General features: G+C 42.0%; 1 protein-coding gene across 5 annotated transcripts in view; it reads right to left on the bottom strand.

Annotated features, from left to right (window-relative positions):
- The window catches only part of LOC129732077 (uncharacterized), a 332,272-nt gene that overhangs the window by 64,332 nt on the left and 250,675 nt on the right, over positions 1–17,265 (bottom strand). For all 5 annotated transcript variants that reach the window (XM_055692571.1, XM_055692570.1, XM_055692573.1 and 2 more), the window contains exon 5: positions 11,005–11,199. In XM_055692571.1, the coding sequence (XP_055548546.1) occupies positions 11,005–11,199 (195 nt within the window). The remainder of the gene's footprint in view (positions 1–11,004; positions 11,200–17,265) is intronic.

Below are 17,265 nucleotides of genomic sequence, written 5' to 3'. Positions count from 1 at the left end.
TTGTTGAATATCTTTTATATATAATATAAAAAAGCTTTTAAACCAATTACAACATGATATGTATCCATACTTAAATTGTTGAATTGATAGAACATTCAAGTGTTATCTAAGCTAAAAGTTGCACAACAACCATATACGACTATTGACAACCATTGTGCGGTTTCTCCTTTTATCTTTTTCACGAGGTAATTGAAATATTCATTTAATTGTACACTTCGTGGCCTGATTATTGAGCTTGAGCTTGACGGCCGCACATTTCGTAGTTGCTTTCCGTGATGGATCTGAGCTAGTGAAGTTACGCAGGGAACCACGTATATAGCAACTTGGGATTTGTTTACCATTTACACGTCGTGGCATGATTATTTGAATATTTCTTCTTCGTGCCTCGATAAGCTACATCTATTATATTATCAAAATTTAACTCCCCGAATGGCGTTAGTTTTACATACAAACAATATACGCACGAAATCTGCAACATATTTTTTTCTGTGAAAGTATGAAATTGAGTCAACTAAATCTAAAACTGAGTAAATTCAGTTTCGTGTGTGAGAATGTCACACGCTCACAGAAATTCAACAACAATGCACAGTGATACAGTAAGGCAATGTAGGCGGACACGAGTTTTTCGATGCGATTTTGTGGTTTTAGAGTAAAATTTTTTTCTAAGAACTTTTTTCTTATATTTAGTCTATCTTTTATGTGCAAATGAAAATTAGGGTGGTCCTGAAATCGACTTAATGAAAAAACTAACTTTTTATTTGCATAAATAAATGTATACATTCATCGGCACAGTTGTAGATCAACTAATTTTAAGCAACTTTCGGTATTTTTTTACAATATTTATACAATATTTGTTTTATCAAATGATACCAAAAAATATTATTTATGTTTGCCCTAAACGGAGACATCAATATATCAAAAGGGCCTATTTTTAAAATAGAAATAGTGAAAACTCTTCATCTGTATAATATATCGACAATGTTTTTTCGTCAAAATTGGCGTATTTTTGATTAAAGTTACCGAAGAAAACTTTGTTTTTAAATTGGAATTGAAAAAATAGAGCGAAAAGACTGTTTTTGGAAACCAAATTTCATGTCTACAAAAAAGTTTTTTTACAAAGTTACTTAGAATTAGTTGGTCTACAATTTTGCCAAAGAATGTTTTATTTCGTTGATTTTAGGACCACCCTAATTTTCATTCGCACATGAATAGAGGACTATGTATAAGAAACAACTTTTTACAAAAACTATGGCTTTAAACCGCAAACCAAAATCGCAACGAAAAGCCTATGTCCGCCTAAATTGCCTTACTGTACCACTGTGCAATGAGTTTAGTTACCTTTTTCACCACAAGAGGGGGTGTTCCCTGTCTGTCTTCACGGGAATATATGGGAAATTCGAGAGTGAACTATATTGTTATTTTAAGATATTTGGTGTATATGTGCACCTTTTTTTTCGCACTCACTTTTCTCAGAGATGGTCTGACCGATTCTTTCTATCTTGATGTCAAATGAAGGGTCTATTTTAAACCTGCTATTGAATTTCATTGTATTCAAACTTTTAGTTTTGGTGCTGCGTCAAAATGTTAAAATTGCTCTCATACCTCAGAAGCTATGAAAATAGTTGAATTCAAATTAATGGACTTTTAAACCCTTAAACAATGAATTTCATTATGTTTAAACATGTGGTTTGAAAGTTATAGAAAGAAACCATCCCCGCAGACTGTTTAAAACTATAGCTACGATCAAAATATATGGTCTCATCATCATTTGAATTTGATATTGTACTATTTCAATGTTTGCGGCCTTGGGATTGAAGTTGAAAAAAGTCATTTCTATCATTTCAATTTTTCTGTAGCACAAATATTACGTTTAATATCACATACTATACCAAAATTATTACTCTATTCATAACATCAATATTCTAGTACCCAAAGAGTGTATATACTTTCATTGAATTGTATTTGACAATTTAAGGATGTTTTCCTCAAACCGGAAGCTGCAAAATCAGGTCTCAAAGTGAAATATGGAGTTTACTCCCGGCTTGCGGGCCCCGGATAATGTTCCTAAAAAACATTGGGTAATGTTTGTCCCTTAAAAGTTATTTTCCAGAAATCGGAAGCTACTATGTATCTAAGAATTTAAAATGGCGTCCTAAGATGACTTCTGGTCTCTGGGTGTAACGCTTACGCAATACTCATAAAAGATGATATTTGGTTATCTTAATTTGTTATCCAGAAACTGAAAGTCGGCATCTTCGCCATTGAAATACCCGGATTAGGCAAAATTTGGCCATTTTAGGATGTATTCCGGCAACCAGAAGTAGTCATCTGGATTTTTCGCGTGATGTATTTGAAACATATTTATTTCATAATATTTGCATATGTATGTTTTAATGTATGCTCATATGTGTGTGAATGTTTGGTATAGTTGTGCTGTTGGCTATCCGAAATTCCTTATTTAGAGTGAAAAATGAAACCAATGAAAGGAGTATTTTTTCTGTTAAATCGTGAATGAGAAAGGCTGGGTCTCACCGCTAGGTGGATTAATTTGGGTTTTTTCCCGGAATTGGTTGAAAGATTTACCTCACTTTTTTGCACTCAAAAACATCCACATGCTTAGTTTGGTTCTATTGATATGTGCAAAAATTTGTGCTTCATTTGTATGGGCCCATAGCCGAATTTAAGTGGGATTTAGGAAAACTCCCCACACTTCGGGGGTCACCACAAAAGTTAATTTCTCATGACTCATGACTACATACAAAGAAATAAAAATCATGAAAATGTCATGACATCTTAAAATAACTGAAATTTTTTCACAAAACTAACGCGTCAAACCCCTCCTTTTATTTATATTTTTGTATGACGTATTCCTTTATTGAAATTCGACAACTAAGGTCCAAATGGTTGGACACGTGTAACTTGAGACCCTAATGTGGTCATTCACCTCTGTCCAGCAACTCCTATCCCAACCTCCACGAGGTGACGACCGGGATACGAGCAACCTTAGCGGAGATCGGGTAACCAACCCCCGGTGAAAACTATGGCCGTATGCTGACTGGAAAAGGGGTCGTATGCGGCTGTGTCTTTATATTAGGGGCGGCGTACTACAGCGTCTGACCCGAAGCGGGCGGCTGAATTATGGTATCCCGCCAGCTACACCTAAGATGGCATGAGCAGGATGTAGGTATCGCGACCCTGGCAAGGTAGCATACCGAAACTTTTCTTTGAACTACGAAAAACGAAATTGCTTGCTCGAGAATTACAGCGGCAGGGATTCCAAATCGTAGTGAGTCAGGAGATTCGGTAGTCAAATTCTGGAGAAAGGGAATTCCGTACAGTAGACCCTATTGCACACACTTCTTTCAAGTACCATATCTACTACAGCGCGGCAAAGCAGCGGAACGGGGCGTTGATTTCGAAGTGCTGGGAAATCAGAAAACAAGAGTCTTTCGGTGGAGGCCTTCAACTACAGTGTAATCAACACCTACGCGCCGACAAACGACAAATCCGATGGAGTCAAAGATGAGTTCTATGACAAGCTTCAGCGAATCTATGGCGAGTGCCCAAAACACGACGTATAAAGTTGTCATCCGAGACGCAAACGCACAGGTTGGAAGGGACGAATTCTTCCGTCTGGTCATTGGAAGGCATAGCTTCCACTCGTCAACCAATGAAAACGGCCTCAGGCTGATAAACTTTCGGATGTTACTGGTGTTAGGTCTGTTCGGGGACCAAACATTAACTCTGACCATTATCTCGTCGTTTCCAACATAAACGCATGGTTGTCGAACGTGCTGAAATCTGGCACAGAGAGGACGACGCGTTTCAGCATTTAGCGGTTGAGAGCTGATGGCGTTGCAGCAGAATACGCCAGAGAGCTGGAATAACGGATCGCAGAACAGCAGGAGGAACACGTGGAAGCAGTGGTGGGCACCATTCCGCTAATTCGCTAATTCGCTAATTAGCGACGCTAAAATTCAGTTAGCGATTTAGCGATTTCGCTAATTTTTGAGCTGGTTAGCGAAACTGTTAGCGTCGCTAAAATTTTGGCCTTCGAAACGCTAATCGCTAATTCGCTAAATTTTGTAGAGAAGCGACAATAGAAATATTTAGAAAAACTGTGAATTGCTGATGGCGTACGTAAATTGCTTCGAAAGATGAACATACTCTACTGCGAAAGTTACTTTTGTCAGTTTTTTTTTACCCTAGAATGGAGTTCCAGTTATCGTACAAGCCACAGGAGCATTTTGAAGGACAAGCACAAGGTCTAGATTGAATTTTCGGCACACCAAGAACTTTGGTAAATTGCAATGCGCTTGAAATTATGACAACTTTGGTTCTACTTTTATGATTCAGATAATAATTGAATTTTTATGAAAACTTCCTAACATTCAATGCAAGCTAAATAACTTTTGTTATTCTTGTTTTTAGAAAATCAAATATGAATACCGTTTCGTGAACCTCTTACTGTAAATAGCTTCAAAAAGTAATTGTTTTCGTTTGTTTAACCAAAACAGATCAAAGTGGTCCAAATCTGACAAAACACGAGCAATAAATATAGCGATATGACTATTTAGGACATATTAAAAAGTTAGCGATTAGCGATTAGCGAAAGTTCCGCTAATGTGGGTTTAGCGTTTAGCGTTTAGCGATTATCGAGCTAAATTTTCCGGTTAGCGACTTAGCGATTAGCGTCGCTAAATTTTCGGTTAGCGGTGCCCACCACTGCGTGGAAGACATAAATGGGCTGTGGAGTAGTATTCACGGTGTCATCGGAACAACTGCGAAAGAGGTGGTAGGTACGACACGTGAAAGACAGCATAACGGCTGGTTTGATACCGAGTGCCAGAGAGCGACAGATGAGAAGAACCGTGTCAAGAGCCGCTGCTGTATTGTGCCGTGTCAAATAAATGTTGTGAAAAAAACGCGACAGAACAGAGAGAGAGGTACAGGGTGGCAAGAGCTGCCGAAAATAGAACCCACCGTCGGAAGAAGCGCGAGTACGAGGAGCAGGTGCTCGCCAGCGCAGAGGACAGCTATGCTCAAAACGATGTGCGGAGATTCTATAGAACTGTCAACAGAGTCAGAAGCAGAAATTTCCCAGTGCCGGTCATGTGTAATGACAAGAACGGCAACCTTGTTACTAATAAACCGACGGTTGCAGCCAGGTGGAAGGAGCATTTTCAAGCGCTATAGAACGGTGAGGAGCCGGATGAGCAGAGTAGAAACAGGATGACGTTTATGAGTGACGAACAAGCTGTGGAGCTACTAACACAGGAGGAGGTGTAAAAGGCGATTAGTGAGCTGAAAAACGGCAAGTCGCTGGGAAGGATGGTATCCCGGCCGAACTTATAAAAGTGGGAAGCGAGCAGCTGTACTACTGGTTGGAAGGCCTCATATGCCCTATCTATAAGAAGGGTCATCGATTGGATTGTTGCAACTACGGAATCCTCTGTTGGCGGATACCAGGCTGCAGACGCACCATCTGTTTGGAGATTTCAAGACGGCATACGACTCAGTAAAAAGAAACGAGCTGTGGCAGATCATGCTGGAACACGGTTTCCCTACGAAACTATTTAAGCTGAGTCGAATGTCGCTGGAGGGATCGAAATCATGCGTGCGGATAACTGGCGAGATATCAGCCGCGTTCGTAACGTTGGATGGACTGAAGCAGGGGGATGCGCTCTCTAACTTCCTGTTCAACATCGCTCTTGAAGGTGCAGTACGAAGAGCAAACGTGGAAAGAAACGGTACGATCATCATGAAATCTCACATGCTTCTTGGTTTTGCGGGCGACATCGATATCATCGGTATAAATCGTAAGACCGTAGAGGAGGCCTTTTTACCTTTTAAGAGGGAAGCAGCGAGATTGGGACGTGTCATTAACTCTGCCAAAACAAAGTACATGGTAGCTGGCAGAGAGCGTGGGAGTCCCCGTGGTATTGGTGCTGAGGTGGAGATAGATGGGAAACGATTTGAAGTGGTTGACGAATTCGTTTATTTTGGTACGCTTGTGGCATGTGACAACGATATGAGTCGTGAAGTGAAACGACGAGTTGCTGCTGCGAATAGGGCCTTCTACGGACTACGTAACCAGCTAAGGTCCCGTAGTTTGCAAACTCGCACAAAACTAGCGCTGTATAGGACGCTGATACTCTCTGTGGCCTTTTACCGACATGAAGCATGGACGCTGAAGGAAGCTGATCGACGAGTGCTCGGAGTTTTTGAGCGTAAAGTTCTGCGATCGATACTTGGCGGTAAACTAAAAGATGGAGTGTGGCGCAGTCGCATGAACCACGAGTTGTACCAGGTATACAAACATGCTGACATAGTCATGGGCGCAACTAAGGAAAATTTCTAGGGGGGGTTAGTTTTCATACATTTCATTTAAAAAAGAGAAGAAGGAGTTAAAATGCGCTAATTTGATAACGCATAAAATAGTGCTGTAGCAGTAGAAAGAAATGACTCCAATCGGGATTGAATCTCTGGAGATGTGTTGAATATCTTGATCACAGCGTCAACGCCAACCTCTTTCAGCAACACTGATTCGATATTGAGATGAGCTAGTTTTGGTAAACGGCTGGGCAGTGCATATCAGCAATACACCCGTGCCAATAAAATAGACCCTTGTGTGGTCCAAGGCCTAATGCCATATCCCTACCTCCACGTGATACCGACTGGAATACGAGCAGCCAAGGGAAAATCGGTGAACCGGTGGGAGCTTGGTCGTATGCTGACAGGGAAGGGGTAGTTGTTTGAACGTTTGTTTCCCAGGATAGGGCGACTCAAACAGCGACTGATCCGAAGCGGATGATTGAACTATGAAATGCGTTGTCTCCCTAGTTACACCCAAAACGGCAGCCCCGTCGCGAGACTAGGCATCGCAGCCCTAGTAAAGCAGCATGCTAAAATAAACATACTATGAACAACCAAGAATTGAAACGAACCGGAACATTCGACGATGATTTAGCCGATGAAATAAGGACGACGATTAGAAGCTCGGTACATGTAACAGAAGATCACTAAACGCCCCGAGTGCCAACCGGATTCTGTTGGATCAGCTAGAACCCCGCCACTTCGACATCGTTGCGCTCCAGGAACTTTGTCGGAAAGAAGAGAAGGTATAGCGGATTAGTGGCCGCAGGGAACAGTACTACCAGAGCGGCGGCACAACCAATGAGCAGAGTACCGGCTTTATAGTGCTAGGTAGGATGCAGAGTCGTGCGATCAAGTGGAAGGCGATCAGTGACAGGTTGTGTTTGTTGAGAATAAAAGACCGGTTCTACAACTGCACTATCCTCAATGTGCACTGCCCTCACGAAGGACGATTTGATATAGAGAAAGAAACGTTCTACGCACAGCTGGAGAAACTCCACAATAGCTGCTCGCGTAGAGACATAAAGATCGTCAGCGGGGACATGAGCGCTCAGATACAAGCCAGTGATTGGTCCGCACAGCCTGCACAGCGTGACGAACGACAACGGCCAGCGATGCGTCAACTTCGCTGCTTCCCGCAGACTGGCAGTCCGAAGCACCTTCTTTCCCCAACGTACAACAAACCAAACTGACCATGTTCTCATCGACGGCCCATTCTTCTCAGACATACATAAGGACGCACCAATTGTGGTGTAGACATTAGCTCGGACAAGACCACTTTGATCGAGTCTAGTACGACGAAGCAAAATGTTCGATGTACCTGATACGACCGGTAGTCCTCTATGGAATCGATATAACGACGCTTCTGGCAGAAGGTGCTGCGGACTACTACGGTGGAGTACAGACGGACGACGAATAATGGCGACAGTGCATGAACCATAAACTGCACGCGCTGCTTGGAGAGAACTCCATTGCATACCAGGTGCATTGCAAGTCGATAGGTTGCGGTTGGCCGGTCACGTCGTAAGAATGCCAGACGACAACCTTGTGAAATCACTTCTCTTCAGCACTCCTGCTAGAACTAGAGGGGCGCAGCGTGCACGATGGCTCGACCAGATCGAAAGAGACTTGCAGGTAATGAGACGTCTGGGGAACTGGCGAAACACAGTCCAAATGCTTGATGCTCCGATAAAAAGTATGGAATGTGTTTATATTGAATACAATTATTCTCTGGAAAATTCTAGGGTGGGCTCAAAACATTCTAGGGGGGGCTGAAGCCCCCCCCCCCCTTGCCCCTCGTAGTTGAGTCCATGGATATAATGAAGGTAATACAGCGGGGTAGGCTTCATTGGGCTGGACATGTAGCCAGAATGCCTGACGAGAGCCGCCAAAACTATCTTCAGTAGAGAACCAGGAAGAGGCCGTCGACTCCGTGGTAGGCCTCGCACGCGGTGAATGTGCGCGGTGGAAGATGCACGATCTGCAGGTGTACGAGGAAACTCGAGAACGGCTGCCCAAGACAGAAGAAGCTGGACATCTCTAATTCGTCCGGCCCTAGACCGGTGACCGGTCCGTTAGCCAACAACGTAAGTAAGTATACCTGTTATGGATAAAAAAAACAGTCAAAGTGTAAAAATTTATGTTAAACAAAAGGCCTCGAAAAACATGAGGGGAATCAAATAATTGTTTACATTATTATTATTTGGCTTAGGAATGGCCTTAGCCGAATAAAGGAAGGGGCCAGCGCACCCGGGTCACCACACTTTGGGATCCCCACAATGGTTCACTTCCAATGAAACAAAGTAATTCGTGACACTTAAAAAAACTTCAATTCAAACAAAACTAACACAATTCTTCACAACCTTTCTTTAACTTAAATTTATGTATGATATGGTACTTTATTAAAATTTTGGCAACTGGAAAAGGCCCCCACATGTTACTTGTACCCCTAAGATGAAAAGCTTGAGTCTTATTTGAATGATACTCCAGGTTGATTTTTGTAAAATTAAGTATGCAAAGTTGCTTAGTTTAGAAAGGCCTACACACCCACAAAGTTTCATAGAATTCTAAGAGGGTGCTGGAAGTCACTTAGTCGAGTTGGCGTGAAGTCCGTAATTTCTCTTATACCGACGTTTCGTACAGTTTATCTTCTTTTTCAAAGCTCGAGATAGACCATTTCCTCGTTAGGTGGCTCTTTTGCCGCAATTGTCGCAACGGTGAAATAGATTCACCGACTCTAAATAAATAAATTATATAAATTAAAATAAACAAATAAATGAATTGTCGATACAGTAATAAACAATCAACAATATGAAAACTTAATGCCAAAGAGCATCCTTACAAGAAAATAATTCTTCTCGGGCCTTGAAAAGGATAAGTTAGTGACAATATAACCGTGCAATCAATATTGTTTTGTGGTGACATTCTGCCTTCGTAGAATACTGAAACCCTGCAACCATTATTTGATTTATTCTGGTGTCATCTAAGTGTCCAAGCTTACCTAGCTCCTTCACATAATACTTGCTCGGACAGTGCCCAGTGAGTAGATCTGTGACTGTTCTTTACTGCCGTGAGATTACAAAGTGACGTAAAGGCCATTTTTTCGAATATGGGTTTTTCATGCCAATTTGTTCATTATTCGAAGACCTATCTTTTGGTATCATCCTTTTCGTTGTTACTCATTCGTACGTTGTATAAAATCAAAAATACAAAGTGATGTTGGCACCCATTTCAATACAAAAGTGGCGAGAAATTCATTCGTTTTTGGGCCGTACTGAAAAACTGATCACTTGGATCTACGTCACAATGTCATATCACGGCAGTTAAGTCTTTTTATGGAGCCGGGAGGCTTTTCGCAGAATTTAGTTCTATAAACCTTTTCCATTATCGTAATCTGCTTTCGACATTCCAGTTAGCTTCAATCATCACCTTTTGCTACTCAAGTTCTGGTTTTATAGCGCTCGATGAGATTCTACAGAAAGATTGTGGGCCACATACTAAGCTAGTAAATAACACTTGTCGAGCTCGTGAGTATACTTTCTTATGACTTCACGCCAACACGAGAAGGGCTGGCAGTACCTTCTTAAAGTAGAATGAAAATTCGTGGGTATGTAGGCCTTACTAAACTAGGCAACTTTGCATACTAAATTCTTTAAAAATTACTAGAGTAACATATGAAAAGGGCTGAGTGCCTCTTCAGTTTTAGGCCACTAGATTAGCAACGAGTAAGGCATCTCTGGTCTAATTATTGTTAAATAAATTCAGTGTATTATAGTGGTTTTAAGGCCACAGTTTTTCCTAATTGCTCTTCAGCTTGCGGAAAAAACACAATTGAAATGAAAGCCATATTTTATTTACTTGAAAGCCTTAACGGCTGAATGAAGTGTTAAAATTTTCTAAAATAGCCATTGACAAACATTTTTTGTGTCAATTCAAACTATATTGACTCGGGTCGTAACAAAAAAAAACACCAAAAAACAAGAAACTAAGCACAACTAAACGATAAAGTAGCTACAAACATCAATTGCTACAGTTTGATAAATTGGAAAAACTAGCTATAGTAAAGGAAGTGACATAAAAGCAAACTTGTAACTCAGAAAAGTGAAAAGTAAATGAACTAGTTGTTCAGTGATTTTGGTGAACAGATTTCACACCGGAAGCAGTCGCTTCCCGTGTTTCCCCCCGAACGCTTCACGATCCAGTGGTGAATATGACGGTTGACTGTGCTTTGCTTGCCGCTGCATTGCAGAGGGTGAATGGGGTGCTCCGAGCGCCCTGTGCCGAATGTGGATTATGGAAAAATGCTTTTAATTTTTTTTTTTGTACGTGTTCACCAATCATAATTGCTGTGCACCTGTTCGGGAATGGTTTGTGATGGGAAATTTATTCATTGATTTATTTACATTCTGTTTCAAATTTTGCGGTGATTGGATGCAGTTTCCTCGATTGCAGTAGAAGAGCTCTGAGCGGTGCAAAATTGCATGGTGAGGTGGCGTTGCATTGTCGAAACGATCGCGAACTTTTTTAGTGTACTGTATATGCTGTACGATATGTGGGTATGAGTTTCCACTAGTAACTGATGAGAAAGAAGAAGAAAGAAAATAAACCGCAACAGCGGCAGCAACTTACCTTGTGAGGCATCCTGTACCTGTTTAATGGTGAGGAATTTAGGCCGTTCCTCGCCGGCAATGATTTCTTTCTGGGTGATCCGCCGTTCCGGGGAGGACTTCTGGAGCGGCACCAGGGCGATCGGGAGAGTGGCATGCGGCGGTAGCGGGGCTTCCATCAACGGCGAAATGTCGTCCGAACATTGCGAGTCGCACTCTGTGGGAGAAGAAAAAAAAAAGGGTAGGAATTAGAATTAATTTCTTTTTTTTTATTAGATGCATCAAGGATGCCATCAGGACAGCGTAAGGAAGGAATCATTAAACGCAGTGAAGAAAAAGAAACTGCCGGGAGAGGTAATTAGTATTAAACAGTTGATAAGTTTTAATTGTCTCTTGAATAATAAGCTTTCTTTAGGAACTTTAAAGTTAACGACGGTTTTTTGCGGTGGATATCCAGCATAAACACAATGCCAGAAATATCTCGTGCTAGTCTTGTTATCATGAAAGCACAATTTTTTTAAAACTCATCAACCACACCACAGAAGGGAAAGACTCTCCCCAAAGCTCATACAAAGAAAACTTTTTGTGTGAAAAAGTGCAAAATAAGAGAAACTATGAACAATTCCTGCAGTGAGCCACTTGGCAAGTACTTTTCCACTTCATTGAATAAGCATGGAAACTCTAGGCCACAATAACGGTCGATGTAAAAATGATAACTTGCAATACCAGGCAAAGCAATGTTAGCAAACGCAAAACAAACAGATAAATAATCTCATTCAATTATGGGTAAATAGTTTTGCAAACTTCTCCAATTTCCTACGTCCAGTCTGAGAAAATCTCTTTGATCGAAGCCACAGGACAATTGTATGTTGCTTTTGTGATTTATTCAAAGGTAATAGGGTAAGGGACCCATAATTCGCCCTGACCCCATAATTCGCCCACCCACTAATCAACAAATTGTTTACGGGGTTGGTTATTGAATTATGCCAAATAATGATTTATTTTCAATCTCAGCTGTTTCTTTTTTATGTTTAAACACGGTTCTAAGAGTTGACACTATATTGCGAACAATAGAAAATAAATAGGTGGGCGAATTTTGGGTACTCGGATAAAGTGGGCGAATTATGGGGTCGTTACCCTACTAACCACAAAAACTTTGATGGCTTGAGAGTCTTGCCTCCGAGCTGCATGAAACAGTTGTATCCTATGCAGGGTACGACAACGAACTTCATCTTCTTTATGTAGGGATAAAAATATAAGAATGTTTGCACCAGCATAGTAGTTGATAGTTCAGTTTATCGTAGTTTAACGTTTTTCTCTAGGCAACAATTGTTAGGGAAAACGACTGATAAATTAAAACTTTTTTTTTGGAAATCACGTGCTTTAAGTTACCGTATCCGAAATGACAGTTATTTTAGAAGGAATATCCCGATCACCCATGACACAATCAAGACTCAGATGGTTGCGTATATTTAGTACAAGTGGAATCAAGTGGTTGTTCGGGAACGTTTTCGTTTTGTCGTAATGTGAAGATGCTTTATCTCACCAAAACACATAACTTTGGGCAGGCAATATGTGCAGCTGAGAAAGCGAAAAGTTAGCGAAATTAAAATATGATACAGACTTGGACAAATACACCGCATCCAGACAAATATTGGCAGATAGCCAAATCAATGGGCTCGAAAAAAGAATATTTGTTTGTCCATTTCTTTAGCCGGTCTTCCACTACCTTCCTGGCGAATTATTGTTGAAGTTTTGCAGGAAAATGAACACAGTTGAAACCTGTAGATTTTCGCTTTTTAGATAGTTTACCGTGAACCTCTTCCTCTTCCTGGTTCTCTACTGAAGATAGTTTTGGCGGCTCTCTCGTCAGGCATCCTGGCTACGTGTCCAGCCCACTGAAGCCTGCCCCGCTGTATTACCTTCACTATATCAGCATGTTTGTATACCTGGTACAACTCGTGGTTCATGCGTCTGCACCACCTTCCACCTTCCAATTTACCGCCTAGAATCGATCGCAGAACTTTACGCTCAAAAACTCCGAGCACTCGTCGATCAGCTTCCTTCAGCGTCCATGCTTCATGTCCGTAAAGGGCCACCGGGAGTTTCAGCGTCCTATACAGCGCTAGTTTTGTGCGAGTTTGCAAACTACGGGACCTTAGCTGGTTACGCAATCCGTAGAAAGCCCTGTTCGCAGCTGCAACTCGTCGTTTCACTTCACGGCTCATATCGTTGTCACATGTCACAAGCGTACCAAAATAAACGAATTCGTCAACCACTTCAAATCGTTCCCCATCTATCTCCACCTCAGCACCAACACCACGGGGACTTCCACGCTCTCTGCCAGCTACCATGTACTTCGTTTTGGCAGAGTTAATGACAAGTCCCAATCTCGCTGCTTCTCTCTTAAAAGGTACGAAAGCCTCCTCCACGGCCTTACGGTTGATACCGATGATATCGACGTTGTCCGCAAAGCCAAGAAGCATGTGAGATTTCGTGATGATCGTACCGTTTCTTTCGACGTTTGCTCTTCGTACTGCACCCTCAAGAGCGATGTTAAACAGTAGGTTGGAGAGCGCATCCCCCTGCTCCAGTTGATCCAACGTTACGAACGCGGCTGATGTCTCGCCAGCTATCCGCACGCACGAATTTGATCCCTCCAGTGTCATACGACTCAGCTTTATTAGTTTCGTAGGGAAACCGTGTTCCAGCATGATCTGCCACAGCTCGTTTCTTTTCACTGAGTCGTATGCCGCCCTGAAGTTCACAAACAGATGGTGAGTCGGTATGTTGTTCTCCCGGAACTTATCGAGGATCTGTCGCAGGGTGAAGATTTGATCCGTCGTGGAACGCCCCTGTCGAAAACCAGCCTGGTATTCGCCAACAAAGGATTCCGTTAACGGTCTCAATCTGAAGAACATGATACGGGAGAGCACTTTATATGCGGAGTTGAGCAACGTTATCCCTCGATAGTTGCCAAAATCCAATCGATGGCCCTTCTTATAGATAGGGCATATAAGGCCTTCCAACCAGTCGTTCGGCAATTGTTCGTCCTCCCAGATTCTTAGTATTATCTGGTGGATCGCATAGTACAGCCGCTCGCTTCCCGCTTTTAGAAGTTCGGCCGGGATACCGTCCTTCCCAGCGGCCTTGCCGTTTTTCAGCTCACTAATCGCCTTTTTTACCTCCTCCTGTGTCGGTGGCTCCACAGCTTGTTCGTCACTCATAATAGTCATCCTGTTCCTGCTCCGCTCATCCGGCTCCTCACCGTTCAATAGCGCCTGAAATGCTCCTTCCACCTGGCTGCAACCGTCGGTTTATCAGTAAGCAGGTTGCCGTCCTTGTCATTACACATGACCGGCACAGGGAAACTCCTGCTTCTGACTCTGTTGACAGTTCTATAGAATCTTCGCACGTCGTTTTCAGCATAGCTGTCCTCTGCGCTGGCGAGCACCTGCTCCTCGTACTCGCGCTTCTTCCGACGGTGGGTTCTATTTTTGGCAGCTCTTGCCACCCTGTACCTCTCTCATCATCATCATCTTCATCATGATAATTAGAGACTTACCACTGTCTCTCTTCGCGTCAAAAAAATTGGAAATTCGCGGGTGGCAAAATAGAAAGTATTCAATACCGCATGGTTTTATCCCGGTCCCGGTGTTGTGGAATTTCATGTATGACAAAGTCGAGTTGTTGATCGTGCACTGTGTATGCATTGTGGAGGACTGGATGCACTCCAGGAAACTGGAATTAGCGCACCATAGGACGAAGGCCACGGTCGCGAATAACCGTGAATCTGCGCAGGCTCAGGGACGTGAGGTCCCCCAAGTGTGTGGATGCGAAGGAGACCGCTGAGCATGTTTTCTTCGTATGCTCTCGTTTTGTGCGTGCGAGAAGCGACATGATGGAAATGAGCGGGCCAGACACTGCTCGGGATAACCTAGTTCGAAAGATATGTGAAGACCTGGACATCTGGAGTGCGGTTTGCGGAGCAGCTCTCGACTCAGCACTGGGGCACGGTGTATCGTTGTATTTATTCTACAACATGCAAAATGTTCCGAAAACAATATCGATAACAAATTCTCTCAATTAATCTAGTTGATCGAGACCGCATTAGCCCCCAGGCTAGCGTGCAATATTGTTGTTGTTTATTGTAGTCTCACTTTCATCTTCATAAAAACTGGTATCATGTTTCAGCACAGCATCACTTATCACTTAGAATTTCGAGTTAACCTCTTCATTATCGTCTAGATTTACTTTTTCTTCAACTGCCCGTTGAATCCAAGTTGAACGTTCCCTAATGATCGATAAAGGTACGTCATCTCCATAGTCGAGTTTCGGCGCGTTATACAGTAATTTCCAGGACTTAGAGATCGATTCAGCTGGAACTTCCTCCCATGCTTTTGCAACGCAGAAAATGGCGTCCTCGATGTTTGTACGTTTGATATTTTCATCAAATTCTCCTTGACGCCGCCCGGTGACTTACCTCATCAATTTCTGACGGTAACTGGCTTTTATCATTTGAAGTATGCATTGGTCCCTTGGTTGACGCAAGGCAGTTGTGTTGGGCGATAGGTATACCGTTGTGAAGGCTCCACCGGGAGTTTTAAGCTCGTCGCTGCTACAGTGCACCAAGTAATTATCTAGCACCAGTACTGCTCGAAGTGGCAGACCCGAAGTTTTAAATATGTCACTTTTGGAAAAACCAATCCCGAAACACCCATTGTGTCATCCAAGCGTTTTTTGAAAAAGTATGATGCACTGGTAGTTCTCGTATGTTCTTAAGAGCTCTTGGATGTCTCGATTTTCCTAAATCCTGATCAAGCGACGGAGAGTCATTACAACACGGCATGAAGGTTACTCGTTCCTTATGCAACAAACATGGAGGAAGGTGTACACTTGTGATACAAACCACTCTCATTAGCGTTGAATATCTGTGCAGCAGCCAACTCGTTATAAAAATACAGAGACAATGTCGGCACTAAACACCTTCATTGGTTAATACCTATTGATGTTTGATTTCGAGAAATTTTCTTTCTCAACTTGTTTTTGTTTGCCTTAATGTCATGTGGGGTTGACTCCGGAATTTTATATTTTTGCAAAACTTCTCTGGTAGAGATGGTTAGCACCACTCTCCGTCCCTTGACACGAAATTTTTCACTTTTCAGAGCTGCGGCCATTTAACTTTTTACTCCCTTTACTTTACTCCCCCCACGTGTTGAGGCAATATGAACTAGAACAGTTTTGACGTTTGGCTAACCATGCCTCGCTTGAACCAACAAAAGGGCGTAACAAACAATATGGCAAAGCTAGGAAAACAGTTCTCAAAATTTGGCAAAAGAAAAAAAAAATCTTTTTATTAATAAACTGCCTGTGAGGCTACATAGTATGCATATAAGTTCTTGTTTATAATACCTCAATGTGCAGAAAGTTCCTACTTTAATATGTATCTTCCGCGCCTAAAAGACTAAAAACAATTGTGCACATTTACATGACTAATTGTTAGTTTCGCCTTTTCAGCAGATCTTTTACTTGCATGAAATATTACTTTCACGCTTGGTTCGTTTGGTTTTTGCTTATCCTTTGTTTACACGGTCCAAGGTCACTTGTCCCATTTGTTCACTGCATGTTCTTCAAAGTATAAGTGACTAGATAGTTTGTATATGGTGTTGAACGTTGAAGGCGAATTCCGTTCTATTGCATTTGTGAAATTCGGAACGTGATTGGAGGTGTTTTTAATATAATGTCTGTGTTGAAAAGTAATGTTTTCAGTCCTCTTGAGATTGTCTTGGTTTAGTTGCAATTGTCGATTTCATCTAGAAATGCCATCTTTGATCCAGTATTTTGGACTACAGATCATTGCACGGGCCGACCTAACCTTACTTTTGAGCAGTTCATATGCAGGAGCATATGTCGGAACATGTAACAATAAATACACTGTTCTAGATAAGTGATAAAATAAAAGTATGAAGATAATTCAGCGGCTCGTTATCCTATGGGTAATACTATGCAGAGCGAAATATTTTTCATAACTCCGGATAATCGAGTCCGACCTGTATTTGAACTTTGAAGACTGTTGACAGAAAAATGATGGCGCCATTTTCAATTACAAAATGGTTTCTGGGGTCGACTTAACCTCTTCTCGATCACGGAAATATTCATATTGGAGGGGTATTCGGTTATTTTTGGTTGTTTCCCAGAAACTGGAGGTCGCAATCCTGGATTTAGAAATGTGGTTTGGAATATATTTACGACCTTTGGATATCATCCCTATTATGCTGATACA

Source organism: Wyeomyia smithii, chromosome 3, assembly GCF_029784165.1.
Source record: "Wyeomyia smithii strain HCP4-BCI-WySm-NY-G18 chromosome 3, ASM2978416v1, whole genome shotgun sequence".
NCBI classification, from domain to species: Eukaryota; Metazoa; Arthropoda; class Insecta; order Diptera; family Culicidae; genus Wyeomyia; species Wyeomyia smithii.
The sequence above is the reverse complement of the archived record's forward strand: the minus strand, read 5'-3'. Positions and strand labels throughout refer to the sequence as shown.